General features: G+C 44.5%; 2 protein-coding genes across 2 annotated transcripts; both read right to left on the bottom strand.

Moving 5' to 3' along the window:
• Nucleotides 1–8,422: 8,422 nt before the first annotated feature.
• LOC127300065 (chalcone isomerase-like protein 2) lies at nucleotides 8,423–9,699 on the bottom strand. Its single transcript, XM_051330145.2, has 4 exons — nucleotides 9,517–9,699; nucleotides 9,297–9,392; nucleotides 9,061–9,213; nucleotides 8,423–8,973 (listed from the first exon to the last, which is right to left on the bottom strand). Coding segments are annotated over exons 1-4 (648 nt in total). The 5' UTR covers nucleotides 9,518–9,699; the 3' UTR covers nucleotides 8,423–8,575.
• Nucleotides 9,700–12,688: 2,989 nt separating this feature from the next.
• Nucleotides 12,689–17,137, bottom strand: LOC127300064 (vacuolar-sorting receptor 1). Its single transcript, XM_051330144.2, has 12 exons — nucleotides 16,570–17,137; nucleotides 15,363–16,052; nucleotides 15,191–15,279; nucleotides 15,042–15,111; nucleotides 14,874–14,957; nucleotides 14,675–14,751; nucleotides 14,493–14,574; nucleotides 14,172–14,254; nucleotides 14,015–14,072; nucleotides 13,591–13,719; nucleotides 13,108–13,214; nucleotides 12,689–13,015 (listed from the first exon to the last, which is right to left on the bottom strand). Exons 1-12 carry the CDS (start codon nucleotides 16,892–16,894, stop codon nucleotides 12,917–12,919), a joined length of 1,893 nt encoding a protein of 630 aa, XP_051186104.1. The 5' UTR covers nucleotides 16,895–17,137; the 3' UTR covers nucleotides 12,689–12,916.
• Nucleotides 17,138–17,437: the final 300 nt, after the last annotated feature.

Here is a 17,437-nt window from a genome sequence, read left to right as displayed (position 1 = left end):
CTCCGATCCAGCGAAGTTGCGGAAGTAGATCTTCTGGATCCGGATCCCATCAGCGCTCCCGCATAATGGGTGGACTTGTCTCCCTCCCTATGCAGTTCTTCGGGAACCGCACGGAGAAGAAAACTAGAGAGAGATATTTTTCTATTTAATTGGGTATTTAATTTGCCCCTATGTGTCTCTTTATATAGAGGGCAAAGGGGGCCATGCTTCATAAGGGGGCAAGGTGGGACAAAAGAGAGGAGGACCTGCGGACTCAGCCAGCCTCCCCCCCCCTCCCCCCACCCCTTTCCTTCCCATGGGCCCCTTTCCATATGGGGCCCAATTTAGGTAGGGATGCCCTTTTTAATTAAATAAAACTTATTTTAATTAATTAAATATTTCAATATATTAATCCATTTAATTAACATACTAAACATATCCTTTAATTGTCATTTGTCCAAGACACCTCTCAAACTATTGCGAACCTTCCGAAAAACTCCGGAATCCTATTTCGGATTTATCTTTCAATTCCAATGCATTCAGAACTATCCCGAGTTTTGTTGAGCCCTTAAGTGTGTTACCTTACGGTTCGGGAATAAGGCAGACATGACTGAGATAACTTCTCCAGTCAAACGATCACTAGGGGGGTCTGGATAACCAGGGTGATCTCAATGCATTTCACAAAGATATGATCGTCGTTTGAACCATTGTGTTGAGTCCAACTTATTATGTTCATTAGATATCAACACTCGTCTGAGACATGATCATCGATATCATAGTACCTAGTTCGATCTCGTTACTGACAAGGCTATTCAACTCCTTTCTTGTGATTCCATCCCCATGACCTAGTCATACGCTACTCAACTTTCATGGATGTATTCTCACCGAGTGGGCTCTTTGTATCTCTCTGTCACGTGGACGAAAAAATCCTGCTATTAATACATATGCCTCAATCAATCCCATTGGAATATCAAACTATACCTTTATAATCACTCTGTTACGGTGTGACAGTTGATGCAGCCAAAGCAGCCTCCGGTGACAGTGATTAGATATGATCTCACGGTTTAAAAATTAAGTCATTACGTAATTTATATAAACATCGTACCTTTGAACTTGATGTGACCTGGTCATGTTATAATACTTATGTTTTGGGTATATCTATCATATCGTTTATACAAACGATATGATCTCATTGTCAATGACATGTATGTCCATGATAGGGAAACATCGATCAACGATTGATTCCAATGAGCTAGTTGTGCACATATATGCTCACCAGGGACCATGTTGTTTGTCTACATATCACACGTGTATTAATATTTCTGCTTAATACAATTATAGAATGTCACGACACTTGTTATGAACTTTTGACATATAATAATAAATATTCGGTATTATTTATCTCTAGAGCACTATCTCCAATAATATTTACATGTGATTCTTGACAATGATATTTAGAATCTTGATGGGGATAAATGGTTTGTTCCCCGGGGTTGTAACAAATATTGCAGTAAAAAAGGGAATATAATGGCGAAACTCAAAACTAATCCCGGGTACATATGCAGCTGGTATGTAAAAAAAACATATTTCTTTGTGTGCCCTTAAAGTTTTACATAAAACCGACAATTTTGTGTCCTCTATAAAAAAGACAAAAAAATGTTATGAGAAATAAACTATTTTAGCACCAAATTTTTTTCTTTTTTACATAGGGAACATAGCATGTCGATTTTTGCTGAAACAATTTGGTGACCATGTATCATGTCAAGATATACACGAGACTTTTTTAACATATTTTTTGACATTTTTAAATATATTCAAAATGGCTTTCAAATAAAGGGTGCAGATACACCTGGGTGCAGAAACACCCTATCCAATATAATGTCATTTATAATGCACATGGTGCCACTATTCCCTTTAAATTGATTTGGAAATATTGCTCACTATGAAAGAAGAAGCTCTTTTATTGGATCATGATACAAGAAAATTTTAGTACCAAGGATATTGTATGATCATATATCTGAGATGAGACATTTGGTGATTCAAAAGGTTATCATGTAAAAAAAATAGGAAGAAACAAAACACAGTTCCAACATCTTAGCATATAATATTTCACTACCTACTAGTAAAATTAATGATAAATAAAATAAAATTTAAAATATGTAAAGTAAACTGAAAACTAGAGGCCAAAAAAAGGACAAATCAAAATCCCTATTCCTCGCTCAACGCGGGAGCAATTCACTCTCGCCTGAACCGATGGATGGTGGGTTGGCCCAATAAAGTGTGTCTGGTTTTTCTGCATTTATGTTCTTGTTTTTGTTCCATTTGTTTGTTTTATATTTCTATTTTATTTTTCCTTCTTTTTTCCTTCTTCTGTTTCTGTTTTTAGTTTCTATATTCTTTTTTTGTTTTTGATTTTCTCTTTTTATGTTAAACAGTTGTGTATGTTGTGGAAAACATATTATTCCCTCTGACATATGTTACTTGTCGTAGATTAAGTATAAAGTTGTGCCAAATCCGCGACAAGTAATATGAACGGAGAATGTAGGAGTTTTTTCATGTTCCAATAACATAACTATTAATTTGAAAAGGTTTCAAATACTATAAAAAATCGTATTGAAAAATCCTTCAAATAACATAAATGTAGATGCTAAATATCGTTCAAATAACATAAATGTTCATATTAATTTTTTTTCAAATAATAAAAATGTTCATACTAGTTTTATATTCATTGATTAACAAAATAATCACAATTTTCAAAATATGCTCACTGAAAGGATGAGATGTCGCCTAGAGGGGGGTGAATAGGCGATTTTAAAAACTCTTACGGATTTGGCTTGTAAGAATGCGGAATTAAACTAACGTTTATTTTACAAGCACAAAACCTAAATATGCTATGATCAAGTAAGTGCAACAACAACAACTAGAGCTAAGCAAGCTAGTCACAATATATATATGAACAACAAGTGATAGCAAGATATAATAAATACTTCAAGCTCGATGGCTATAACAAGGGAAAGTAAACTCGGGTATAGAAATAACCGAGGCACGCAGAGACGAAGATGTATTCCCGTGTTCCCATTCCTTTGCAAGAAGGTACGTCACATTTGGAGAGGTGGGGATCCCACGAAGGATTTTCCAACGCCTCGAAGGCTCACATTCTTCTCCGAGCCTATCCACGAACTAATAGCCCCTTTCCTTATGGTTAGCTTTTCCTCCACTCCGGAGATGGCAAGCTCCACAACCACTTCAAGCTCCATGAAGGAGAAGTCCGTGGCCCTTTACAACCTTCCACGAAGAGGTCACCGGGACACCAACCAAGCCAACTAGGAGGTCACCCTTCAAGAGTAACAAGCTCACGGTCTCTCACTCGAACTAATTGTGGTGGAGAGCTCAACACTATGCAATGATGCAAAGCAAGAACACCAAAAGTGTTGAAATTCTTCACACTCAAATCCCACCAAAGCAACAAATGCTAGGATGAGATTAGAGAGGAAGAACAGAGCAGGAAATCAACAAATGACTCCGAGATCTAGATCCAAAGGGTTTCCCTCACTTAGAGGAGAAATGAATTGGTGAGGATTGTAGATCTAGATCTCCTCTCTTAGATCCCTCAAAAATGAGCAAGAATCATGGGGGGAATCAAGAGATGGGGCAAGTTCTTCAAATTCAACAATGGAGGAGAGAGAGAGTGGAAGAACTTATCCAACCAAGGTGAAAGAAGGCCTATTTATAGCCTAAGAAAAAATATAACCATTAGGAGAACAATGGGTAGAAAAACGGCCCAGCCGGCCAGCCAGCCGGTCCAGCGGGCCGGGTGCCGGAGAGGCCGGCAGCGCCGGCTGACAGGCCGGACGGGGTGCGGGTGGGCTGCGCATCAGCCAAAAGGGCCCGACCGGGGGCAGGCCGGTCAACCGGGCGCTGGGTCGGCCGGTCTGGCGGCCACCGGGACAGGAGTCGGTCATGGGCCGGGGGACCCCTGGAGCAGGCCCGGTGTGCATGAGCGCCAGAGCCGGTGCGCACTGGATGGGCCGGTGGCAGGCTCGGCGTCGCGAGGCGGTGGGCTGGAAATTGCTTCCGGTCAAACCTTTTTTCCTTTTCTTTTAAAATTGAAAATGCTCCCGAACTCCGATTGACATGAAACCAATTTTGTTGGAAAGATAACGATAAATAGAACTCCAACAAAAATATTGAGATGAAATATTGAGAATCCTCACAGAATATATTTAGATGATTCTAGAGAGGGAGTCTCCCAATGTTAAGAAACGATAAAGACGTCCAAACTCGAAAACGCAATAGAAGATGCATGCAGATTCCGTTTTCGATGAACTTGGGCTTGTTGAAAAGCTAGCAACAAGCTCAAGAACCTCACACAAAGAAATACCAAGAAGCAATAGGGATATGCAAAGTATGCATATGATTGAGCTCTCTAAGACGATGAGATCAAGTTACCCAACCGAAAGCCCCTCTTGATAGTGCGCTATCTATCCTATAATCTGGTCTCCCAACAACCACCTTGAGACCGGTAAAAGGAAAACCTAGCAAGTCGCTTTTGATGGGGTGGTTGAGCATCAGCACGCGACACTAGGCTTGTCGCTGGAAAAATGGACCTCTCTAGACCCAAAAAAGAAATACATCCATCCGATGCTAAATAGCGCCGGATTTCGGCCTGAGGAGCCCCAACGGCTGAAGATGCTCTTAGGAGGGCATTGATCATACACAGGTATACTTTCTTAGTAGAGAAACGATCTCCACCCCATTGGAATGGCCAATGATCCATTTCGTTTCCATCTATGTCACTTAGCAGTTCGATCATTTCATGGTACTGATCATCCGCCACTTGAGAAAGCGGTAAGTGAAACACGTGCCGTCCCCTTAGCGGGAGGTATTTTTGGTTTTCTAGTTTTCTTCTAGTATAATGGTTTTTTGATCGGTCTTTTGTGCGGTCGGTGTTATATAAACTTTTTAAAATATGAAAATTTTCAAGTTTGATTTTTAAAATCTGAATATTTTCCATGGTCCATGGCGATTTAAATCTGTATAGAATAACAGACACGGAAAATCATCCCATTAGGAGGAGCGCACAGGCGCGCGTTGAGCCATGTATAGCACCCCCCCCCCCCCCCCCCCCTTTAAGCAGGAGTAACTTTACGCTTCCTGAAAGTTCAATATCGATAACTTAGAGGGGAGGTGAATAGGTTGTATAAAATTTTCCTTGACTTGTTTGCAATTTTAAGCTATGCGAATAAATAAAGTGGCCAGCCTAATGCAAACTAAGTGAAGCATCCTATATAAAAAAATACACATATCAATCAAGAACTTGAAACGCAGGTGCAGCGCGCGGGCCAGAGGCAGCGCGTGCCGCGTGCGGGAGAAGAGGCGGCGTGGCGATTGGTGGCAGATGGCGCGTGCGAGAAGGAGGCGAGCGGGCGGGGCGTTGCTTGATGCGGCCAAGCGGGCACGTGGTGATGCAGGGGAGTGGGCGGCCTGCGGCGTGCGGGTGCACGGCGGGCGACGCGCGTGAAGCGGTAGCAGGGCCAGTCCTATACACCGACCAGGTCGGTGCCGATGCGGGTTGCCGCACACCCTGGTCGGGTATTGGGCCTGGCCCATTTAACGTTTTTCGCTTTCCTTTTCTCTTTTTTTTTTCTTTTTCCGTTTTCTGTTTTATTTTCTTTTCTTTCTGTTTATTCTTTCTTTTGTTCAAATTAGAAAAGTCTATATTCGAAAAATGTTTAAATTCGAAAAACGTCAAATTTGAGAATTACTAAAATTTGAAAACTGTTCAAATATGAAAACGGTATAAATTAAAAAATTGTTCAAATATGAAAATCGTTCATACTCGAAATTTGTTCAAATTTGAAATTTGTTCAAATTTGAAAATTGTTCTAATATGAAAGTCGTTCAGATTCGAAAATTGTTCAAATATAAATTTTGTTCAGATTCAAAAATGTTCAAATTTGGAAATTGTTCATAGAAAAAAATACATTTTTGTTAAAAAAATGTTCAAATCTGAAAATGTTCAGATTTTTAAAAAGTGATTTATTTTTAATTTGAATTTTTTTAAATTTTACAAATGTTCAGATTTTTAAAAAAGATTCTTTTAAAAAAGAAAACAAACAACAGAAAAAAAAGAAACGAAAAAGAAAACCGCCTTACCTGATGTTGGGCTGCGGCCCAGTTAGTAAAATCCGGGCGCGCGGGGTGTGCGGCGACGGCTTCCGCGCCGACCAGCTCGGCATACAGCAGCTCCCGGTAGCAGCGTGCGGCGTGGAGAATCGTGCAGCGTACGTGGGTCGAGCCAAGCAAAGTCCTACGCGCGGCAGCTGAGCAGCTGAGCAGCTGTAGCGATGTGGGCCTACGCGCGGCCCACGCGGGTGAGGAGCGGCAGCAGCTCGCGTGAATTAAGGGAGCGGGCCGCGCCAGGAAAAACAAACACGGCCAGCCGGTTTAACCGGCCAGAACGACTGTTGGCGTGAAAAATAAATAGCTCCTGGCTGTGCTGTTTTGTCCTCTCTTTTTTAATTTCTTTTGGCAAAAAAAGCGGAGCAAATTTTGAGTCTCTATCCCGTAAGATCGGAGCAAATTTCGATCGCCATCGGGACAAAAATATTGGAGAGAGCAAGAGCGGAATATCGTGGAGAATAAAGATGGAACCAAGAGACGAAATATTTCTGTGGCGAACAAAAGTGCTAGAAAAAATTATAGCAAACGCCAAACCAAATTCGACCCACTTTTGGAGTTATAGAGGGAATCAAAGACGCCATGTGGTGGCGAAGATAAAATTGATGAAGGATACCAAGCGAATGGGAGGAAAGAGAAAGATGATTTGAGCCAAAGAATCAAATAACGACTCCGGCCCCCTTTTAATAGTGCGGGGTCCTATACTCAAGAAAAAACAAAAAAGAGGAAACTACCTTGTCGCGCTTTTCCGAGTTTCATCTTCGAGTGCTCCTTCGAACTTCGTCTCGAGCTCTTCCACTCTCCTTTTACATCGTGACCCGACAACATAAGAGGGCGAGAGAATTAACCGTGTCCCGCTAGACCTTGATGACGGTGCTCATGAGCTTTATTCAAGCCGGAACACTTCAGTTGATTGCATGTTCTAGGTCTTGGTCACCAATAGCTCAACTCATGTGCCTTGGAGGATTGTGACACTGACTTCGAGCCAAAGCTTGTCTCTTGACATCACATATCTTGAATCCAACATATGGACTTCAAGCAAAACCTATGGAGTATTCCTTCCAACAAAAACTCAATATTGAAAACATCAGTCTATATGAATTTTCATCAATTACAAAAAACAAACATAGGGGCAAGGTACCCTTTCACCGCCCAAAGCGGCGTTTGTGATGGGCCCAAACAAATATCCTCTATCTCCATTTTTTATGTTTCTTTTTTCCTTTTCTGTTTTTTTCCAAAATCTAAATATTATGAACAATTTTCGAATCTAATTTTGAATCTAAAATTTTCAAAATTTACCAATTTGAGAATCTGATCTTTTTCCTAAATTTCAATAATTTGTTGGAATCTAAATATTTGGACAATTTTTAAATATGAACATTTTCCAATTTCAACAAATTTTCGAATCTTAATATTTTTGATGATTTTCGAAATTCAATAAATATCTAATATCTATTTTTTTTAGAATGTAAACAGTTTTTAAATCTGTTTTTTTATTTCGATACTTTTTAATCTGAACTTTTTAAAAATTAAAATATTTTTGAATATAAATATTTTTTGAAACTAAAATACCAGAAAAAAAATATAACAAGAGGAAAAGGGAACAGAAAAGCCAGACATAAACCAGAAAATACTGGACAAAATAAGGGACTCGCAATTTATGAGCCATGTCCATGCCACCGCTAGGGTGTGTGGAGCGGACACACGGTGTATAGACCGATCTGGTTGGTGTGTAGGTTGCCCTTTAAACGGTAATAGGAGGCTATGTGACCTTGCGTTATTGGGACAAAGTAGGTCTTCCGGCTGTAGGCTTGCTTGTAATCGTAAGCAGGCATGTAAACAAGCCCAACCAAGCAAGCAGCCTTATGAATAGTCTTTTCTTATAATTGTGTGCTTATAATTTTTTCGAAGTACAAATCGGTTACATGAGAAATAACCTTGTCATTTTGTTTGTAAATTTTACATGGGGTTGGAAACTACCGTGGTGTAATAGTCGGGATGCAAAAGCGCCTTCGAATCCTCACATGTACATTAATGACAAAGCCGGGGTGGAATCTCTCTCGGTCTTTTTATTTATAAATTTCATATGGGGTGAAAGTTGGAATTGAATAGTCCCTCCGATTTATTTATAAATTTCATATTAGCGATAAGTAATATGAATCGAAGGGAGTAAGACAAAAAAAAAATCTTGCATTTAAGAAGTTCAAAAATAATCACCGTTCGACCTACATTCTTATGATAGAAATCGGAAGGTTATTTCATATGGAGTAAATAAATTCATATATAGTTAAAAAATAATAGAGTAGCATTCTTGCGTTTCACATATCTGAAGAATAGTACTGTACTGTACGTGTATTTTTTTTTTTTGAACTGTACGTGTATTTTTATTACACAAGCAATGACGACTTGGAACGAATCATGGAGAGGAGAGGACCGCGGCGAAATGCTCGGCGAGGCTCTTGACGGTGCTCTGCGACACCGCCGACTCGCCGCCGAGGTACCACCTCTGGATCATCTCCGCAACGCCGGCATTCTCCACGGCCACCTTGGTCTCCTCCTTGCCCTCCGTCGCGAACGATATCTCGGCCGCGGCGCCCGTGGGGGTGGCCGGGAAGTGGAAGGTGACTACGGATCCTGGCCTGAAGTACTTGGACTGGAAGAAGTCGGCGACCTTCTCGAGCGCCTCCTCCTCGTCGTCGTCGTAGCTGTCGGTCGCCACGAGCCGGTCCCTGACGGAGCTCTCCAGCTGCACGCCGTACTGCGAGCCCTTGATCTCCTTGATCACCACCAGCCTCAGCACCTTCTCCACCGGAGCTGCATGCGTGCATCCACGGCAACGTATCAGAAACATGTGGTCTACTGTCCACCTCGATCGATCATCAACAGAACTAATAATCTCACCGGAGACGAGGGCGCTGAAGAAAGCCTCGTCTTCGAGCAGCTGGTTCTTCCCCTTCCAGCCTTGCAGATGCTCCATGACGCCGGCCGTGTCGAGGTAGACCCCGATGGCGTTGAACTTGATCTGAAGGAAATGGATCTCAATGTCCGTGACGCCTGCACATCGAGCTCAGCTGTGTCAGAAAAAAAGAAACAGAGATGATTTTGTTTCCTCATGTCAAATTGCTCGAGAGACTTGCCATGGCCGACGAGCGAGAGCGTCTTGGTGCCGGCGATGATCTCCTGCGGGAAGGGGATGCCATCCACGTCCACGGTCTTCTCGTGCTCCGATCCCACTGCACTCGCAAGCAAAGCTTGATCAAAAACTGAGTTTATTTCCCACATTTTGTAATTGTTTGCCAGAACTGTTTAGCACTAAGATTTTCTTTGAAACAAGAAGATTATAATTAAGCAACTTACTTGTTCTTTGCAGAGGCAGTGGTCAGCAGAGACACCTTTTGATTGGAGGATGAACTGAAGCAGCAGCTTTGTGTTTGTTCTGGCAGAGATGCACGGAGAGACAGCAAAAGAGCGTGGGTGTTTTATCGTGCTGCCGTGCGACGCGATGGAACAGAGGGGTTAGGTGGAGGAGTGGGAGTGGACATGTGGCTGTACTGAGACTGCTAGACGCAACTACCACTCTGAAGTAAGCGTGCAAACAAACGTACTACATGGGTTTAGAGAGGGGGAGAGGTAGGTGCATGTTGTGGTCAACAAGTGTGCAGCAGAATGCTCTTCATTTCCAAATTTTTCAATTAAATTATGGTACATCCAGTACCCATACAGTTTTGAACCCACGAAGACATAAGGGCATCTCCAGCGGGCCGACGTCCGAAATGTCCGTTTGCGTCGGCCCGCGGATGCGTTGTGGGCCAGGGCGACCGTTTGCGTCGGGGGTAGCTCCAGCGGTGCGGACGTATATTTTATCCCGGGACAGCGTCAAGGTCGCTAATGGCGTTTTACGTCCCATCGAGGACTGCCGCCGGCGATTAACTGTTCCCGCGCGACGACGATCGTTCCCGCGCGCGCCCAATACATTGGCAAGTTTCGCCGGCGTTTCGCGCGCGCGGGAAACGCCGTGCGCGCCAACGCCGTTTCCCGCCCCGCCGTGGCTATATATGGTGGACACCGGCGGGGGCGACGGGCACACCTCAAGCTACCATCCATCCATGGCCGACCACATGAATTGGGAGCACGTTGTTCACATGTGCCGCCAGCTCCACCCGGAGGAGGAGGAAGATGAGGTAGCCGCCGCCGGCGTTGAGGCGCAGCAGCTGGACCTGGAGGTGGCGGCGACGGAGGCGGAGGTGGCAGAGCGCGTGAAAGGGCGCCTCGCGGCGACCAGGGCGGAGATCGCCAACGCCATGGCCGAGCTCGCCGACGCCAGGGCCGAGCTCGCGGAGGCGCGGCGGCCATCGCGGCCCTCCGGCCGACGCCGTCATCCACGACATTGCGGACGACGACGTCCCCGTGCCCATGCGCTTCGAGTGCGCCGGTGACCAGCTGGTTCTGCTCGCGTCCTTCGAGTCCCCACCGGGGATGCCCAGCGCCGTCGAGCTTGGCTGGCGGAGGAGGAAGCCCACAACTATGCGATGGCCATGGCTGGGGTTAATGTGCTCCGACCTGGACTCGCTCCAACAGAGGGGCCCTTCTCCGCGCGGGTCGAGCAGAGAACCGGAGCCGGAGGTCGCCATCGCCGCCGTGGACGAAGCCGTGGCGGCGGCGGCTAGGGACGTGGTCCGCTTCGTCGCCGATGTGGCGGTGATCCAGCGGCGGTCCAGCGGAGGAGGACGCGGCGGCGGCGGCGGTCCAGCGGCGGCGGAGGAGGAGGCCCGGGCGGCGGGCGGTCCAGCGGCGGCAGAGGAGGAGGAGGCCTGGGCGACGGCGGAGGCGGCGGCTACCAAGGTAGCCATTGCCCAGGCGACGGCCCTGTGGGACAGCTCCCTGGCCGAGGCCCTCGAACGCCGCAAGCGGCAGGACGAGATGTTCGTTCGCCGGCGTGCGCGGCGCGCGGAGTGCAAGAAGCGCTCCCGCTTCGACGACAGCGCCGGCCCATCCGGCGGCCAGTAGTAGGGCGCGCGACTGCGAGTAACCGAGGCCGGTGTAGGCCGCGCGACGACGAGTAGGTACGGCCGTTGTAGTTTTAGGTTAACTCCACTAACCATCTTTGTAAAGATGGTCCTTTTGGCCAATCAATAGTAATGAAAAAATCTTTTGCTTACCTAGTCACTGCCGACCGGGCCCGGATGTACCCAACGCGGACATTTTCCGCGACCGCCGAGCGTCCGCGGAGACGCAAACCTGGCGCATATTTGGGCCAGGTTTGCGTCTCCGCGGACGGCCCGGTCACTTTGCATCGCCCCGCTGGAACAGGCCCCAGAAGCATTTCCGGTCACGACGGACGAAAGCGACCGTTTGCGTCGCGCCGCTGGAGATGCCCAAGAAACTATAAATAATACAGCGGGGAATTCTCGCCAAAGCAACCCCTAGATGTTGCTGGCAATGGACATATATCAAAAAACTGACACACTGAAAAACCTTCAAAGATATGTAGAGGAGCGGATCAAATCTCCTTAAATCGCCGCAAGCATATCGACCATTGCACACCAAGCATATCGACGGGCACCAACCTGATCTAGCCATTCAGCCGGGCTAGCATTGTCCAGCTAGGCCGACGATGTTGCTCACAAAGGCTCGAAAGAGGGGTTGTAGAAGATTGCAATGTGGCAGACTATGCCCATGAAGGGCGCTAACAGACTATAACAAGAATCAGCTCTTTTGTCCACAAAAACTTCCAAGCTCTTTGGCAACGCCAAACCAAGCGCACCGCGATAGTATTGTCGAAACAACACAACCAACACTGTTTGTGTGACGCAGCAGCAACACCAAAACCAAACCAAAAAAAAGTCCTACACAGATAAATCATCTTCCATGACTCCATCCGTCCCAGGGCACCAGAGTGGTGGCTGGAGATCGATGACAAGGTCAAAGCCTCAAGTTGTTAGTACAAAACAGATATGGTCAATTCACTGCCACTGATGTCTTCCCCTACAGAAGGTGGTTCCTAGCACTCGAATGCTCCTGTTAATCTCAGAAAAATGTGAACTAGATATTTTTTCCTTCTTTTTCAGCTGAAGTGGAATAATGTTCAGATACTTATTCCCTCCATTCTGTAGATATCCAACCTGAACCTGTTTGTCTGGTTTTTTGTACAAATTAAGGGACACACAATGAGAAGACAGAGTGAGGTAGAGAGGGTTAGTGAGTACAGAGACAGGTTATTGTAATGCATTCTCAAATTTGCTAGAACGTCGCCTCTTCCTGCAATCAAGCCCGGACGTGGCCTCTACCTCTACCTAACAAGATACATCACTCCTTTCCATTCTCAATAAATTGCCTGCAGCTACAATTACTTTACTAGTGGCCTGCAATTTCTCAGCCTTCCTGACAGGTGCTAAGCTACCTATATCTGCGTTCTCTTTTAACACAAACCACACTCAGACGTGTTCTCAATCATTTTAGCTATTCTCTGAATTACTAAGAGTATGAGGATCAAAGGAGGAAAACAGAGGAAAAAGAAACACAAATGACATGAGTTTGACATCTCTTTCCCGATATAAAAAAAAATGAAAGAAAGAGATCATCACATCATTCAAACTTAAGAAAAAAAATTCTAACTTATCTATGAATTTACACGAGGGCCCAACAGAGCACACTACACAGAAGATCGTTTCATCACGCATATGCATCACAAGTGGTTATCTGTTCCTATCATCATCTTTTCCATAATCCTGGAAGAACCAGCCTCTACTGCTGCTCTTCACATCTCGATATGGTGAGAATGACTGGAGATATCTCCCTGGTTGTCCAGGGGCATGTACTGCGCCATGATGGCCCGGATCTCCGAATCCATGCAGCTCTGTAGAGAAAAAAGAAACAGCACAGAACAGTATTAGGCGCCAGCCTAGACTTATTCATGAATAATAGTTATTCTGTGCTAGTATGTCTTACCCGGATCCTGTACTTGTACACCGCGTATCCTGCAATTCCTGCTGCCGCTAGGCCGAAGAAGATAACCCATAGGAAATTCCAGCCTACCTGTGCTGCTGCATTTTTGCCTGAATAAAATGTGTCAGATTCAGTATCCCCAAATTCAGAAAACTAGACTAACCTACATGCTACTAGGGTAAGCTTTCAACAGCTAATTTAATGAAAAAAAATCGCAAAGACGATGAGGGATCTGTCATATACTACCTCCATTCCAAAGCTTATTATATTTGTTGATAAATTGTTCTAAATTTTTGGTCAAACTTTACTGGTTTGACTTTTGAAAAAAATATAAGCCTTAAGCTTTGGGATGGACGTAGTAGATTATAACTAGCCTACAAATCGTGGGACCTTACGATATCCAAATATTACACATTAGCTCAAGCATATAGGGGAAACTACAGAGGCAATAGTAATAGTAAGCTATTAAAGAAAATATGCACATACTTATGCACGTATCATGCTCCTTCATGTACAGCAGGCCACCACCGCAGCCGCACTCATAGCTTCCCCATGTGTTCTTGCATTTGCATTCTTTGCACTGGCATGCAGTCTTTTCCTTGCACTCATCAACATCTAAAATAAAATATTTCACATCAGCACGACAACAAAGGAGTACCAGTAATCTGCCCAATAATGGACAGTGTACTTTGACTGGGGAGCAAAATCTAGGTCAATATTCACATTTATGCAATGAAACATACAAACTTTTCGTTGAAACAAACTACAACCTAACAGTTAGTCAAATAATAAGTTTCAAATGAGGAAGCAAATTATTTGGTGGATATGAACATTATCCCATTGAAAGCTACATATTCTGCAAGACAAGGCACTTCTGAAAACACAATGGAGTTTGGGAACTAACTCTTACCTTCACACTTGTGGACACCGTCACCTTTGAATCCATCTGGGCATTTGCAGCCACCATCCTGCAGGTTATAAACAATGCAAATCTTCCTTTAGATTTCATATAATAATATAGTATGTGGCAGCATCAAGGTTAGCAAAAATGTGAGCTAATAACATACAGTGCAGGCAGAGTGTGTTAGACCATTCCTGGTCTCTTTCCAGCATCCTCCATTGTCAATCTCACAGCGTCCAGATCCTAATGCTAGAATAACAAGGACAAGTTTAACAAAAAATGCAATAAGGAAAAACTTGTATGTCCCTGAAAAAACTGATTATTGTGCAGGAAAGTCTCTAACTACTATCTTCAGTAATAAGGTTTAGAGTGCTAAAAAGTAATCAGACATCCAAGGCAAGGTACAGTCCATGATATTATTTCAATACTGGAAAACAAATGAAGACACAAAGAAAAATATTATCCTAAGTTGCTACAGGATAGGTACCTTCACAATGAGTGTAGCCATCACCAACAAATTTTACACCTTTCACAACCGGACATTCGCAAACTCTTCCACGGAAAGTATCCTGCATAACAACAAATATCGTCATATGCATCTGCTAAACAGAAAAAAGTGTTATCCCATGAACTAGAATTTAGGAGAAAAGCGGTGACCACCAAAAGTACCTTGCATGCAGATATGTTAGCAGCCTTATCATGCCAACAGCCACCATTGTTCTCCAAACACTCATTTGTTTGTATATCTACAGTTTGATAAAAGAAATCAAAGAGGCTCAAGAGAAAGGCACCAAACAGGTTGTTGAGTATTCATCACAAAGCAACACTGGGGGAAAGGTTAAGGGCTTAAGACAATCAATGCTCTAACCTTCAGTCAAGCAAACAGCAGGCTCAGTAGTTTCTTTAAAGCCTGCACAAAGTGCTTTAAGAACTGCTCCTTTGTCAAGTTTCCCTGAGAAATACAAATGCTAGGATAAGCACAACCGAAACCTTACAAATACAAATGTTAACTATAATGGTTTGATAGAGCACACACCTCTGTATTGTCTATTATTGATGACTAGTGTCGGTAAGATAGTGACATCACCACGAGCGCCTTTGCCAATCTACGTAAATCGGTCCAAAATGTTACATTATGAGGATGAATAAAAGAGAAAAGATCGCACTGAAGTACTAAGTACTAACCTGAGCATCCTGTTCAGCTTTCAGCACAGGATTTTCTTTATCAGCATCTGGATCACCAATGCACTTATCTATTGCTTTGTGATCAAGTCCTGGAAATCACAAAAATGTTCAATACAACTTACTTCTACACCTCACTTTAAGGATAAAGAGGCGTATGGAAAAACGAACATACCAAGTGACTTGATCACTTCATCAGCACATTCCTTAGTGTACTTATTTTCCTTCATTGGGCAGCGAATTGCAAAATCAGTCACATAGTCCCACCACAACCAGGGTTTCTGACTGTCCTTAGCAACTTGATAAACACAAACTTGCCGTAAATTCTGAACCACCACATCTTTCCCATCATACCCTTTGCTGAAATCCTGTTCAGGGTCAGGCGCACAGTACCTCCCGTGGTTGATACACTGGGACTTGCACTGCTTGCTTGACGTGAAGGACTCCGGGCAATACCAAGTAATGTAATGAGGAGTGAACTGTGTGTAACCTTTCTTCTCAAGTATCTGCGCCGGTCCTTTGAAGCTCTTGACGAAATCAATCTGGCTGTCGCATTTTGGACCACACTCATCGTTACTGTTAGTCCAAAATTCGTACTCGACCCGCTCATCAGGGTGAGGCAGGGACTCCCTCCAATCCAAATTCACATTAACCATGTCGCCCTTCTCGACTGCTTTCCTGAGCCTATCGCCGAAGCTTTTTGTGACCAGCGCTGACGCAATGGTGATGTTCTCTAAATAATCCTCCCGCCCGCTCTCTTCAGGCGTGTCCATCGTAATAAGCGGCTCATCCTTGTCATCGGCGACAAGGATAGCCGCCACTCCTGCGTTCTGCGCATTCCATGCCTTCTTTGCGAAGAAGCAATCTACATAGAACAAGAAAAACCATGTTATGCCATGCACGGCGCATATTAACTAACCAAGTAGAATGCAACAGGACTGATCATATTTTAATTAACCAAGTGGAATGCAACATGGACGAGCTGGCAAATAAGAAGTTAAATAATCGGCTGAAAACAAAATCAGTGGAACATCATAGACAGGCCAAAACAGCAAGACAGTGACCTAGTATGTGCCTTTGAGCAAGGGGCTCTTAACGGTAAAGCCTTTTCAGATTAAGTTTGCTCCACACATCAAGTCACAGATCTGGTTGTCGTGCCAAATTGGGTCAACTAACAGTCAGCTCAATCACTATCATCACGTGACAAGATCTAATTTTCAATGTGCATGAAAGACCAGGCAGTTAAATAAAAGCTAGTTCACTTCTAGTCGGTGTTTCAGTTGCAATCTATCCAAAACTAAACCAATCTAAACATATGTATAAGGCTAAAGGGCGAGATCGACCAAAGTGCAGGCAAAGAAATAGGAATCAATTGTGCTCACCTCCCCTGTCGACGAGCAAGAAGGTGGGGAAAGACCCGGGCTTGGCCTTGTAGGAGATGTCGAAGTCGTCGAAGCTCTTGCAGGCCTTCCGGTTGGCCTTGGGGTAGGCGACGACGCCGACCATGGTGCCGCCGTACTGGGGAACGCCGAAGTTGCCAATGGCGCACTCGTAGGTGCCCTTGAGCGTGTCCGGCGCCGTGATCTTGAGGCTGTTCTTCTCGACGACGAACCTCCCCTCGCAGGAGCAGCAGAAGGTGCACAGGAGAGCCGCCCACGCCAGCAGCAGCAGCCGCCGCGTCGCCGGCGGCGTGGATCGGAGCTCCATGCTCCAATCCGGCGATTAAACCGGCGAGACGGCGCGATGTAGCGGAAAGATCGGGTTTTTCGGCAGCGTAGGAGGTTGTTGGATTGGAGTGTGGTTTATTTATGGTTTTTGGGTTGGCGGAGGAGTTGGAATCGGAGTTTGGATTAGGAGTTGGAGAGATTTTGTGGGAGGAGACGGTTGCGGGGAAGAAGCATACGGAGACGCAGACGCAGGTTGTGAAAGAAAAGCCTCTTGAGTTTTGTTTTGTTTACCCTTTTTTACCCCATAGCGGCACATGAGCGACGTGCCACGGTTTCTTTTTGCCTCTTAGGTCATGTAACGTGTAGGACACTTATACAAGCAAAGAAAATAACGTGTTGGAGTAGTACTTGTTTCGTCTCATAAAATTTGTCTCAGATTTGATAAAATCTAGATGTATCTGCTAGATAGTATCTAAATACATCTAAATTTTAACAAATTCTGGATAATTTTTCTAGGACAGAGGGAGTATATTAAACAGGTAGAGGCGCTGTCCTAGCTACCACCGCACGCATGGAACAAGCA

Source organism: Lolium perenne, chromosome 5 (assembly GCF_019359855.2).
Source record: "Lolium perenne isolate Kyuss_39 chromosome 5, Kyuss_2.0, whole genome shotgun sequence".
Taxonomy (NCBI): Eukaryota; Viridiplantae; Streptophyta; class Magnoliopsida; order Poales; family Poaceae; genus Lolium; species Lolium perenne.
This window is presented reverse-complemented; position numbering and strand designations above follow the sequence as displayed.